Below are 12,388 nucleotides of genomic sequence, written 5' to 3'. Positions count from 1 at the left end.
GCCCCACTGTGATATTCAATTGGTCGTGGTTGTTGTTCCTGTGGTTTTCTGTAGATGAGAATAGGCCAGCGTGACTTTTGAGCTGTTTGGTTTAGAGAGAATCTGCGAATAACAGGACCAAAGAGAGCAAATGTTGAACGTTGAACTCTTTGAAGTACAGAAAATTGAGCCACCTCTGAATTTTGCAAATGTCTCTGTTCCCGTCCGCCTCCAACTTCAAGTTTTTTAAAATTGAGTGGAAGCTATTTTTGGCTCTCTTAACCTTCACTTACTAACGCTGCTTGAGCGCCGCTGCGTTTGATAGGGCCATCAGATAACGATGTACCATCAGGCCATTCATATTCATATGCAAAAACGCAACAACGATCGTACACCGACTAAAGCTTCTTTGGCGGTTTATTTCGCAACCATATGGGGTATCTCTCGTGTGTTTTCGGTGTGGCAGGAACTCGCGACGCTCCAGCGACGTATTTTGCATATATTCCAGTAATGTTCGCCCCCAGCGATGGTATCAACACCTTCGGCTCTATTATCTCATCTGCACCTCCTTCGATCAAAAAATCTGGGGTCTTTCGTCAGACCGTTTCTACTGGAGGAGATGACTCTAAATATTTCACCCCCAGTTTGGTCCAGATCCCATCGTGACGCCAGGTCCCCGTTTCTCAGCTCATCGAAAACGAGGCGCACTTTCGTGGACTCCTCAGGGATCCCGGGGCCATATTAAACCCAACAGATTGGAGACATCCGTGTGGTCAATAACAGACACAGGTACAAGCAAAGTTAATTTAATCGGAGAACCATCGTTAAACTCTTGAAGTGACTCGATCAGACTTGGAAGTGAATAAACAAAGCTTTCCAACGTCCTCTCGCACATGGCTCAAGGGGAAAAAAAAGGGCTCGTGAAACGAAATCATCTAACATAGGTTGATGAGCTGAAAATCGGCCTTGGCAGTTGACTAGGACTTGAAAATGTTCCTGGGAATAGTCGCCCGTGCAAGCAGGCATGGGATCACATCGAGCCTCTTGAAATGGCTCGTAGTTCTCAGCTTCCCCGCATTCTTCCGTTTCGCAGCAGGGTTAGGTTCCAAGGGCGAAGACACAATCTTATCCCACCTGCAGGTAGGTTCGGACCTGGAAAACATCCCTAAACTGCGCATTGAATACTTACTGGATATTTCAGTGCATTCAACGTCGAATCTTGGTGGGTGAGAACGGTGGCCATCCGTTCCATTACGCCGAACTCCTTTAACCCTGCTAAATAGGGACTACCCGCTCCTCATTGGATAACGCCGTTTGCCTGTGTTCTGGTTTCGCATTTCAGTCTCCCTATTCAGAATCCTCCATCCCGGTGACTACTTATGCACACTGCTTTTTGGGTATCGCACAACTTCCAAGCATCGTGATTTGAAGGCGTATGGCTGGCTATTGTTATCAATTCGAGTCATCTGCGGCCGCCTTCAGACCGACTATCAACACAGCAACTGCAGCAGGTTTGTTCTTCGCTAATCGATTACATCCTGGTGTCATGCGACCACCTTCACTGACCTATGGAGCTCCGGATTGAGGACAGGACGAAATTGCACCAATTAAAAAGGTTGTGCGGGACGAGCAACGCATGTTGTGCCTATCTTTCAGGCGATCTGGCTTGTATCGATGAACAGTACGTCGACTTCAACCTGTTTTAGAAAATTTGATGGGGCATAGCAATATCCACTCTCAAGTTCAAGATGAACATCTCGCGAACTCGACGAAAACACATGCCAACCGTACCCCTGTTCCAAGCCCCACAAGGGTAGCTCTGAAAGTGCGATAAATCGGGTTTGAATAAGCACTGGAAAACGATTTTGCGAGGTCTTCGATGACACGCTTGACACCCATCTAATCTCGTCTCAGGCCTTGGAAATGCACTCCACGAGGCGATCTGGCCGCCGGGCTACTGGCAGTTTCCTCCAGACTTCCCCAAAGTCTCTTCTATTCACATCACCTCACCACGCCTGCTTACACTCACGGATCCAAGCATTTGAACTGAGACTCTCAGTCAGTCACAGCTGGGCTTCTTCTCCGCTTTTTGAACGCAAGGAGTATTTCTAGGACTGCCGCCCATAACGTATACGTACACGGTAACAGCCATCTAGATTACGATCATCAAACAGTACAAACCCATCTCCGTACATCCCTCAAGAGTAAGGCGTAGTATTCGCTCCGATGTTATAAGTTTTCGTTGAACACGAAAAATATTCCAAGAGTTCCCAATTACTATCTATACATTCACGACGACGTACTGTTATATTTATGGCGCCTGAGTATAGCGCGCGCCTGTGAGGTGGATAGCTTTGTGAAGCTGTGACGGCTGTTTGCCGACGCGATCGAAGATGCCAATTTTTATCATTAATTCATTTCTCGCGGAGGTAAGGGTTGTCGGGACGGCGTACTTTCATCATGTTAAGCAAGCTTGCGGCGAAAAGCTTTCGGAAAAGCTTTTTGGGAAAAGCTTTTCGGAAATCCGAAACAGTGTTAGGAGTATGTTTGGCTATATTATTTTCGGAGGACATTGGCGTTACGTTCATGTTCATTGTTCAAGTTCTTGATCTCTTTCTTTGATATACCAACCACTCAATGCAATCTTCAGCTCAGCCTCTGAAAGTCCCTGCGACTCCATCCAGGGCCGCCGAGAACGACAAGGACAAGACGCCCATACCAGTCGCCAAACAACCTGCCACGTCAACGGCAAGAGCCATAACTCCAAACGACATTTCAAGCCCTCACGAACTAACGGCATTCGTGAGCTTCACCGCGTTGATCTCTCATAGCATTTTTTCTTATTGACAGGTTGAGACACTTTTGGAACAACTGGATGCCAAATTTGATGAGATGTCGACACAGATTTTGGACAGAAGTTTGTTCATATCTTGCTCCTTTCATTCTGAAAAGGCTCTGATGTGTGCGCACGTTGAACCTGCAGTGACCCAAATGTCCACACGCGTAGATGCCTTGGAAGCTTCGATACAAGACATCATAAATGGAGATGTTGCCACAAGTGTACCACAATCGCCGTCACTCAGCACACCTGGTATTAGACGAAGTGATAGCGGCTTTTGACATACTCGCAACGAGGACTCTGACTGCCGATGCGAGTCGGCGCTATCTATGTGTGGGTGTCTTGCTGAATTTACGACATGGCATGGCTTGAGTTTACTAGCATCGCAGATTGACTCCTAACTGATAATTTCCAACGTGTCGCATTCAAAGCGACCAACGTCGAATACTGGCTTAGCGCCGCTGAATTCGACATGCCAATTAAGCTCCGCCGACGCCATTCTACCACGCGGTACACGTTGGTGTGGCGGGTGCTAGGAATGACAGATTGAAGCGTGGCTTGACGGTTTTGGAATGGCCGCCGAAAGCAAAGGTTTCAACACCTCCTAAGGACTAAATTCCTATTGTACTTCCATAAAACGCTTTATGCTACGAATATGTGGCTTTCATGTACTCCAAACCACTGCGTCGACGTACAACGTGTACTTGTAGCATGGAGTCAATGGAGTCACTATTACAATTTGAATCACCGATGTTTGTTTTCATTACCCATTTTGTCTCTGACCTCCACATTGCTGCCCGCAATCTACAGCTTACTCGACGCCGGCAACGACAAATTAAACGGCTCCGGCTCCTTCATGACAAGCTTTGCATCGCCCGCAGCAGGATATTCCCGGTTCCACGCCATAGTCTCCGCGACGCCACGCGACGGTGGGGGCCCACCCGTCATTTCAAAAGAACTATTCCGACCGAGCTCATGGGGAGAGAGCGTTCAAGGAACCAAGCGGAAACGAGACCTGAATGACTCAGGGAGTGCGGACAAGGCGCTGCGACGAGCAAATCATAATGAGGTTCGTGAGCTATGTTATTTCGTTGCTGGAGCAAAGATATGACATTACTCTGCCGTCTATTAGCAACCGGCGAACTATGAAGATCGCCAGCAGCTGTTAGACGCCCTCAAGGATCGCTTCAAGCAGAGCTCACAGGTCGATTTTCATGGAAGCTACGAGATGATGGATTCTGAGGTTACGCATAAGCAACGGATACAGACTGTAACGCATGAGATTTGGAAGACTACTGGTTACAGATTTACGTGCGTCAGTCTCAATTTCGTCTCTCCCTTCTGACGCCCCCGGTAGCGTCAAGGACCACCCACACATCAACAACGGGCACAAAACACGATTCTGGTGTTCTCAAGACGAAGCACACCGTTCAAAGCCGTCCAAAGCTGCCAGAGTGGCGCAAATCATTCCCAAACCCCGCGTAACGACTGGCGGGGATATCATGGCGAAGCCGCGGTATCCATGTCGAAGTCGGCTGTTGATCTCTTCCCGCGATTCAAACAAACCTGGGGTCCGGATTATCACGGTGCGGATGCACCATCACGTCGCGCATGAGCCGTACATCGACTCTTCGCTGCCTCCTGAGGTGGCCCAAGGGATCTGGGAGAGTTTTGGGTGGATAAACGGGTGTCATACGTTTGGACCTGGGTCGTCAGGCGCTACAGGGCAGTCTACCGGGCTGAGTTACATCGCACCGCAGCTTGTCGCACCGCCAACTTCAGCCTCAGCCGTTGAGCGTGAGGACACAGAACGTGTGCCGGCTGACGATGAACCGTACGATGACGATAACGATTCAGAGCCGCCAATGGATAGCCTCCCTCCTCCGTCGATAGAGCCGTCGTTGGGGGAGAAACAACAACATGTGCAGCAGAAAGACTCCCCGCCAATAACATCACCAACATCAAGCACCGATACCCCCCCTGTTTTGGACCCAGACAAGTACCACCGGCGAATGCGTGCTCATATCACCAACATCCGCGATTTTTGTGACGGACTGGAATACCAGCTGCAGTTTAACGACACACGGATGTTACAGGTGGTGGAGACGGAGGGGGCTTCGTTTCTTCGTCTCGTGGAGGATTGCCTGAGGAAGGAGGGTAGGCTTGTAACGACAGAAGATTCGTTGTTGAGTGACCACGGATCTCCTGAGAGTGACGTTACGCCTGCTGGCCCCAGTGCTGATGAGCGTTGATGTCCCGTCTTTGTTGATGGGTTTGTGGGGGATTGCTTCCCTCAAGCTTGTCGCGACTCAGCGGCTCAGCATCCCCTCAATACCTAAACCAGGCCGCCGCCATGTCCCGTAGGCATATCGTTCTCTACGACCCACAACTACCCCCCTTTTGTGTACACATCTCCTGTGTATAAGACCGCATGAAAAACGTTGTAGCGCCCCCATCTCTTGTGTTAGATCAGCGGTCCTTCCAAAACCTCTGTTGGCTTTTGGAAGCAATCCTCTTTATAAACTCATTATCATTGTCCTCGATCCTGGATGTACCTTGGGTTTGCCGCCAGTCCGTTATTGGGATGCGGGCTGATAAATGATTTCTACCTGAAGCCCCAATTACCATGCCAATTCCACGGTCGTTTTGAAAACTATCACGCAAAGTATCTTTGTCGTGATCGACTTAAAAAAACGAAGAGTGGGTATGTGAAGAGGCAGTGGACCTGGGGACTCTGAATGTTTCAAGGTAGTCGCAATCGTGAGGTGCAGTGTAACCCTCCCCCACCTTGATCCACATTTGGTAGAGGAGGCGGCCGACATATTTGACCGAGTAGAGGACAGTTGACCAATAGACTCCCATGAGGAGGGTTAGCCTTAGCATTCTGTCACGATTGAGATAGATCCAGAATACCAAGTTGGGTCAGCCATTGCTGCGGGTTTGAAGAAATTGGCAACAAGATAATGATACGAGCCATGGGTCAGGGAAACCACTGGCATGTGAAGGGTATCCAACACCCTAACGAATAGTCAGGGGAGGAATGGAACTTCAAATACGCATAATGACGCGACCTGTCGGGGAACACGATGGGCGTCAACAGTTATGTAGTGAGAAAAGCCAACTTACCAAGTCTAAAAGATGGCCGGTCTCGATAGTAGTCCTTGCAGTAGATGAACATCTGGAGACAGGTGATTCCGTAGAGACTTGAAATTCTCCGTCAACCTTGACTTCGAGATTGAACTGAGATTACACTTACATTGCTGCGACAAGGTTGCCTAGAAAAACCGTGCCAATGGTGGTGTTGGGATTGGCCATTAGGCTGGCATTGAAGCTCAGCAGTGGAGACGATGAGCAGGGGGATCCGACCCGCTATCAAAAGGTAGAATGCCCAGGTCAGTTCGTTATCAATTTGGGCATCCCTGCTAGTGAATGATACCATGAAGCCAACCATGTCTTATCGATTCCATTTTTCCCTTTACGGGGTCGACTGGTTCAAGAGGGGGACCGTTGGGACCGGTTTACTCATTTGCGAGGCTTATCATCCAAGGTCTGTGTCACAATCTACACGCGAAATCGTCGAAGTTGGAATGTGTGCGAAGAAAGTCAAAGTCATTCGGTTGGAGAAGATGTACAATGATGGCACCGGATGCTGCATTGATCGGTTGGGGACGGGATCCGGGGCAAAGCAGTGAGAGCTTGCATACAATAAGGGAGGACTTTGAAGAAGTACGCGTGATGCCTGACATACTGGAATGTCGTTTCAAATTTGATATTCGTCATCATACAATATTACACGACATGAGACAGCTGGAAAAGCAAAAAACTACAGACGCGTAAGCGTGATTCGGATGAGCTACGACCGACTAGTAGTACTGACCTTAATCTAAACCAGCTGGTACACTGTTCGCAGGCGCCAACGTCCTCCTCGTTGGCTGGCCTTGAGGAGCACCGCCGAACAAGGATGACATCATTTCTCCAAGCGGGTTGGGAGCTTGACCACGAGGAGGAGGAATAGCAAAATAAAGGTTGCCAAGTTCACTCAGGGCCTAACGAATGTGTGATGTAAGTTCCCATGTATGCCGCTCGAAACGAAAGAAGCCTTACTTGGCGAACTTCCTTGGAAGCGAGAAGACCCCCTTTGCTCTGGTAAGTACCACAAAGGCGGACCCAGCTTTCCCTCATGACCTTATTCTTGTCGCCTTGTGCGCGTTGACATGTCAGAACTGCCATCTGCGAGAAGTTCACGATAGGATCCTTTGTTAGCGTCACCTCGTGGGTGTCCCCTACGGGTATTGAAGAAGCACCAGAGGTAAGATTAGAGGGGAGAGCGGACGTGAGGTGTTTGATAAATATGCGTGCTGCCAAAATGTTGCCATTTTGAAGATAGCTGAGGGGGTTTTAGCATTTGAAAGTAAATTTATGAATGAACTCACGGAATAATGCCCCTTAGAGCGAAGACACCGTATGCACCACTTGCGGATGACCATTGAACAAACATCTCCGCAAGAAGTCGCGCACTGTCGCGTTTTCCCGAGGCTAAAAGGTGGACCTCTGCACTTTCAAACGCGCCCTCTGTAGCGTTGAGTGTCAGTGAGGATAAATGCGACAAGTATCCGGGATGAATAACCTTTGTAGAGCAGTTCACCGACATAGTGGTGCAAGTCAGGATCGCCTGCGGGACATGGGCCATGTTTAGCGGACCACCTGAATGAAGTAGACTTTTGAGTCTTCAGATAATGAATATGGTGTAAGAACACACGCTATCGATTTATCAATGATAGTCTTCCTCCAGCCCCCTGTTGGGCCTGTCATTGCGATCAACTGTGTGAGCCTTGCTGTTACTCGTCGGATCAGCCCTTTTCTTTGAAAGATCTCCGAAAGGCTGACCTCTGCTCTCTTCGGAGACAGTCTCCCCTTTAGTTTCGTAAACATCTAGCATGAACCCCGTCAGATCAACACCGCTGCCTGGCTGGCCAGTCCTGAGGAGCTCTCTTGCACTCTGGAACAACACGTCGATGGCGGTGTCATATTGGCCCGATTTCACGTATCTCGAAGCGAACGTCCTGGCTTTCTGATGAGCTTCGTAAGGAGCGGTGGGTATCTGAGGTAATATCGCGTTTAAAGCCCTCGATGATGATGCGGAGGCCATAATGAACGGTGAGCAGAGGGGCTGGCGGAGTTCAAAAGAATTTAAATGCGACTTGCCCACCTTCCTCAACGGCGAACATTTCTAATTATGCAAAGGACTCTCGTTCTTTATGCCATAAAGTCTTTGGTGAGTAGTATAGCTGTACAATATTACAAAATGATATACATGATAGCCGCACAGCAGCGATCCTCTTCAACACGACGTTCTTGGCCTGAAAGGGAACTTCAAGGCGCCGTTACTTCCGTAAATCCCGTATCCTGGCTCCATATCTTCTGAGTATATGTGTGCAAACCAACCAACGCCCCCTCCTGCCACCGCCTTGAAGTCGGAGCAATGTTGGTCGAGCAGTGCGTAGTACGCCTGATCCATCGTGAGCAAAGTTTTAATTCTATACAATAACTGCCGAAGACTCACTTGTTCATTTTCAACGTTAGCCACTGCTTGGGGGCTATTTGGTTGCACGCCCTCAGATGTTCGGGACGGCCAGCCGTTCTACGTCAAAATGTCAGGGCTTTCATCACCCAGCTTCGGACCTTTATGACGAACCTCTGTGAGATATATCTTCTTTCCATTCCCATGCACCACAAACCAGTTGAGGTCTCCCACGACCAATGGCCAAGATTTGCTTGCTGTTCTCGAAAATGATCAGTTACATACTATGGGGCGCGGGAAACTCACCAGTGGATGCCTGAGCAGAAAAGAATGGCAACATATGCGCATCAATTATGTCAATGGCATTTAATATTTCTTGCGCCCCGCCTTGCTATGAGAACGTCAACATCTGAAAACCTGCGGTACGTTATATTTTTTTACCTCTTGGTACCCATATGCCAGCTCGCTGATAGTCACCGGTATCCTAAGGCTGGATAATGTTTGCTTTGCGGCCTTGATTTGCTGGGCGAGCGTATCTTCTGGAAGGACTTTGTCAAAAAGCGGTTCCGATCCGAATTGGACAGCGCGAGTAACGAATTTCGCCTTTGCATTAGAACTGAGGCTCTGAAAGAGGGCGTCCCTCCGGCCTTGCCAAAGATTGTCACCGTCAAAACCAAACTGATGGTCGCTCAGCTCGCCTTTTTCGTATCGCACATACAACTAAAACGTACCCAGATGAGCGCATGGACGCCTACACCAGCCCGCCATGCAGCGTTAACGACGTCGTCGCTGGAGATGATATCATCAGCGCGAGCCTGAAGCCGTAAACAAAGTCGCTCACTAAAAGCTACTCCGATCGCAGAAGCCGTATATGCGCACGTAGCGGCCGTTGAAGGTATTTCTTATGTTGGTGAAGTCGTTCTGTAGCTCGGCAACACTTTGGCCTAGGCGGTTAGTGGAAATTAACCATAGCGGGGTAAAGGAGGTGAGTGATGTCGTACAGTCTGTAACCTCATAGCTGAATCCCACAAAAGCATATTCAGAGCTATAGTCACACCACCAGTTGTCCAAGGTCGTCGGTACGGTGCTTGGCATTCGAAATCCTATCGCCGGAAAGCAATTCGGCGGGGAAGACGCGTGCGTTGGTGATAGTCCCCGCTCCACGTCGGAGTGGGTCGGGCGAGCGTGGACGTGGAGAACCACCAAGGCGAGCAAAAGAAAACAGGAAACTGCGTACATTGGAAGTGAATGAGGAGGAAGAAATGAGGAGAGCGTCGTTGGCCAGCAGCTGGATTAAAATAGCCATTCCAATATAGCCTGAACCAGGCTTCACAACGATCGAGGTCAAAAGCTGGGTCCCGATCGTTGGCGGAAGGCGCTGTGACTTGCAAACACCGCGGGTGGGATGCCAACAGTACTTCGGATAACCACCTTCTCGACGTTCAGGGGGTGCTTACTGAAGTTCAGGTGGACGTTGAGGGCGTTCAGAAGCAACGCCCAATGCATTTTCCTGTTCTGCGCCAATGTAGCAAGTGGCGTCACTCAATCACGAAGCGATCTAGCAACATATTCGACTTCGTGATGTATTTTGAATGTTCAGTGGCATCAGGTTTATGGTGTTAAGAAGAAAAGAGTAGAGACGACAAGACTCAAACGTTGACGAACCGATGAACATCAGAACTTTTGGTACTTGACCGCCTGATTGCTCCAAGGGGAGTGGAATCTTGAATCACTGAGAGAGTGAAATACGCGCAGAAATTTACAGCATGCGGATCCGACCGTAGGTGAAATCAAGAAAGTACGTTTCAAGTCGGAGAACGCAATTGAGTATTGAAATATTGAAGCACATATGGTATTTAAATCAACGTACTGTACAGTAATATTCTCGACCATGAGGGCGGCCGTGATCAACGTAGTCCCTCTTTCCTTAGTGCTTTAAAATGGTGATGCCATCCGTTAGTACTAACTAGCCTTCACAGAATTTCTACCTTTGCTTCGTCCGAGGTTGTTGGTAGTCGGGGTTAAGACGCCAACACTCGTAGCTAGCATGGTTTCTTATCTTTTCTTATCATCGAAAACCTACCCTGGATTTTTCATACAACTAACGCACTTGCTACTTCTTTCGAGTGGGATAGAAGCCCGCAAGCGACGTAAAAAATAAATCTGGGTTGGGATCGCCGGTAGCACGAACAAAAAAAGGCTGAATTCTAGAGCAAGCATGCACTTAAGGGGGAGGGTCAAGAATTCGCATATAAATCCGTAATATATTATCTCTGTCGCATCAGGGTAGCTTAGGACGCAAGAATCTTTCTAAGAGGCCGTAATCATCGAGGGGAGCGCAACCTTGAATAGACAGGCATTAGACCGGGCTGAAATTCGTGCGTGACGAGGTAGCGTTGCTCGACTTTTCATCGCCCGTCGCCCTGACCCCTTCCTCATTTGACGCACACCCATTGCGAGTCTCTTCGTCTCCGACATTGATGAAGGTTTCCGCAGTTGATTTCAGCAGGGCCACTGGATCTGAAGGCGATTTCCTGTAATCACTGGTAGCTTGATCGGGATTGAGATGCCAATACTTGTAGCTATCATCACTTAATGTTAGGAGCAACCCAAAAATCTCCGAGAGGTTTACGTACTGCTTCAAGGTAGCGTAGAAGCCTGCACCGAGGAGTGATCCCAAGAACGGCCCAACCCAATACTAATGTCGGTGCATCAGTGATTCGTTGAACAAAACTCAATCGTGATATACATACCACCCAGTGTTGGGGCTCTGGGAATCCAGAGATTACAGCTGGTCCAAACGCCCTTGCTGAATTCATAGCCGCGCCAGTGTAGTAAACCGCAAAACTTGAAAGACGACGTCATAAAATAGGTGTTGAAATGAGGAAGGACCAGAACTTACAGATGACAAGCAAAGAGCGTAAGACCAATCCCGACCTATAAATTGAGAATGAGTGTTAGAAGACGTTTTTCGGATGGGACGAGTGTGCTTACGGGAGCGAAAGGAGTGGCCTCATGTTTCTCTGCCGCTAACATCAAAACGGAAAGCACAAGCGCCGCGGTGATAAACATCTCAATAAAAACGCCTTGTGCGGCACTCGTCCCTTGCTGAAGAACGTTGCTGGAGGTGATGGCAGCGTCAGAACGAACGGATGGATAGGAAAGATCGGACGTACTTGACAGAGAGGGGCGCCGACGTCAGACCGCGAACGATGGCAGCTCCTGCGATCGCACCAGTCAATTGAGCAATGCAGAACAGCACGAAGCGAAGTGGCTTGAGACCCCCGACTAGAAGCAACGCAAAAGATATATTTGGATTGAAGAGTCCACCAGTGACGCGGAAGAAGAGCCAGGCGGATACAACGAGAGACAACCCCATGCAGGTTGAGATATAGAGAACATGTTCGATGCCCGAGGCTGGTGGCTGACCGCTCGCCGTGTCCTCCGCGGTGCTAGCCTGAATACCCCCCAGACCGAACAAAAGAAAAAACGCCGTGCCAATGAACTCTAGGGTAGCTGCGGCCAGATCCTCGTAGACGTTGTCGAAGAGTGAAGCAACTTGTGGATGCATCGATTGTATGAAAAAAAAATATGGATAAGAAGAGAGTATGATTTGGAGAGGAGCTACCAAATGGTCCGTTATATATAGCACGCCCAGGGTGGCTGACCGTCACTTGTCGAAGAGCTTGAAATTGTCCGACTCGCTTTCTCCGTCAGTCGCATGCATGTTCATACCACAGTGCCCTCCAAATTTTTATAAAACTGTTGAGAGCTGCCCGAAACCGCCGGGGGGAGTTGAAGACGCGTGTAAGCATGACAAATGATTAAAATCAAAATTCGAGTCGCGGAGTCATGTGATCGCACCTTGGCAATCCAACATCTTCAACAGGAATAAAGGCAAGATAACATACTTAGTATTACTAGTATACAAGAAGAGGAGGCATCATCAAGGAGAGCGTATGCTATTGTCGTTTGGAACCGAATTTGAACACGGAAATTTCTACAATGACTCGGTGTAGTCTATGTGATGAACACTACCAGGGAGCACG

General features: G+C 48.9%; 6 protein-coding genes across 6 annotated transcripts; 3 read left to right on the top strand and 3 right to left on the bottom strand.

Annotated features, from left to right (window-relative positions):
• Positions 1-969: 969 nt before the first annotated feature.
• On the top strand, positions 970-1,813 carry LACBIDRAFT_330949 (uncharacterized protein; the record flags this gene model as incomplete). The annotated part of the gene is made up of 6 exons (XM_001885323.1): positions 970-1,119; positions 1,181-1,201; positions 1,263-1,348; positions 1,411-1,490; positions 1,595-1,660; positions 1,686-1,813. 6 exons carry the CDS (start codon positions 970-972, stop codon positions 1,811-1,813), a joined length of 531 nt encoding a protein of 176 aa, XP_001885358.1.
• Positions 1,814-2,616: 803 nt separating this feature from the next.
• LACBIDRAFT_306384 (uncharacterized protein) lies at positions 2,617-3,099 on the top strand (the record flags this gene model as incomplete). Its single annotated transcript, XM_001885322.1, has 3 exons — positions 2,617-2,781; positions 2,830-2,896; positions 2,963-3,099. The coding sequence occupies 3 exons, from the start codon at positions 2,617-2,619 to the stop codon at positions 3,097-3,099; spliced, it is 369 nt and encodes a 122-aa protein (XP_001885357.1).
• A 26-nt stretch (positions 3,100-3,125) lies between these two features.
• On the top strand, positions 3,126-5,272 carry LACBIDRAFT_295123 (uncharacterized protein). The gene is made up of 5 exons (XM_001885321.1): positions 3,126-3,151; positions 3,208-3,328; positions 3,629-3,887; positions 3,951-4,129; positions 4,176-5,272. Exons 2-5 carry the CDS (start codon positions 3,291-3,293, stop codon positions 5,068-5,070), a joined length of 1,371 nt encoding a protein of 456 aa, XP_001885356.1. The 5' UTR covers positions 3,126-3,151; positions 3,208-3,290; the 3' UTR covers positions 5,071-5,272.
• Positions 5,273-6,552: 1,280 nt separating this feature from the next.
• On the bottom strand, positions 6,553-7,967 carry LACBIDRAFT_295122 (uncharacterized protein; the record flags this gene model as incomplete). The annotated part of the gene is made up of 7 exons (XM_001885238.1): positions 6,553-6,641; positions 6,696-6,864; positions 6,923-7,205; positions 7,252-7,390; positions 7,446-7,522; positions 7,578-7,653; positions 7,706-7,967. 6 exons carry the CDS (start codon positions 7,965-7,967, stop codon positions 6,697-6,699), a joined length of 1,005 nt encoding a protein of 334 aa, XP_001885273.1. The 3' UTR covers positions 6,553-6,641; position 6,696.
• Positions 7,968-8,159: 192 nt separating this feature from the next.
• On the bottom strand, positions 8,160-9,434 carry LACBIDRAFT_320159 (uncharacterized protein; the record flags this gene model as incomplete). Its single annotated transcript, XM_001885237.1, has 8 exons — positions 8,160-8,327; positions 8,382-8,459; positions 8,514-8,596; positions 8,646-8,730; positions 8,781-9,017; positions 9,071-9,128; positions 9,181-9,283; positions 9,341-9,434. 8 exons carry the CDS (start codon positions 9,432-9,434, stop codon positions 8,160-8,162), a joined length of 906 nt encoding a protein of 301 aa, XP_001885272.1.
• A 1,543-nt stretch (positions 9,435-10,977) lies between these two features.
• On the bottom strand, positions 10,978-11,847 carry LACBIDRAFT_167839 (uncharacterized protein; the record flags this gene model as incomplete). The annotated part of the gene is made up of 5 exons (XM_001885236.1): positions 10,978-11,037; positions 11,093-11,186; positions 11,242-11,276; positions 11,334-11,460; positions 11,516-11,847. Coding segments are annotated over 5 exons (648 nt in total), but the record flags the coding sequence as incomplete, so codon positions are not given.
• Between the last annotated feature and the right edge of the window lie 541 nt (positions 11,848-12,388).

Source organism: Laccaria bicolor, genomic scaffold (genome assembly GCF_000143565.1).
Source record: "Laccaria bicolor S238N-H82 LACBIscaffold_30 genomic scaffold, whole genome shotgun sequence".
Lineage (NCBI taxonomy): Eukaryota > Fungi > Basidiomycota > Agaricomycetes > Agaricales > Hydnangiaceae > Laccaria > Laccaria bicolor.
The sequence above is the reverse complement of the archived record's forward strand: the minus strand, read 5'-3'. Positions and strand labels throughout refer to the sequence as shown.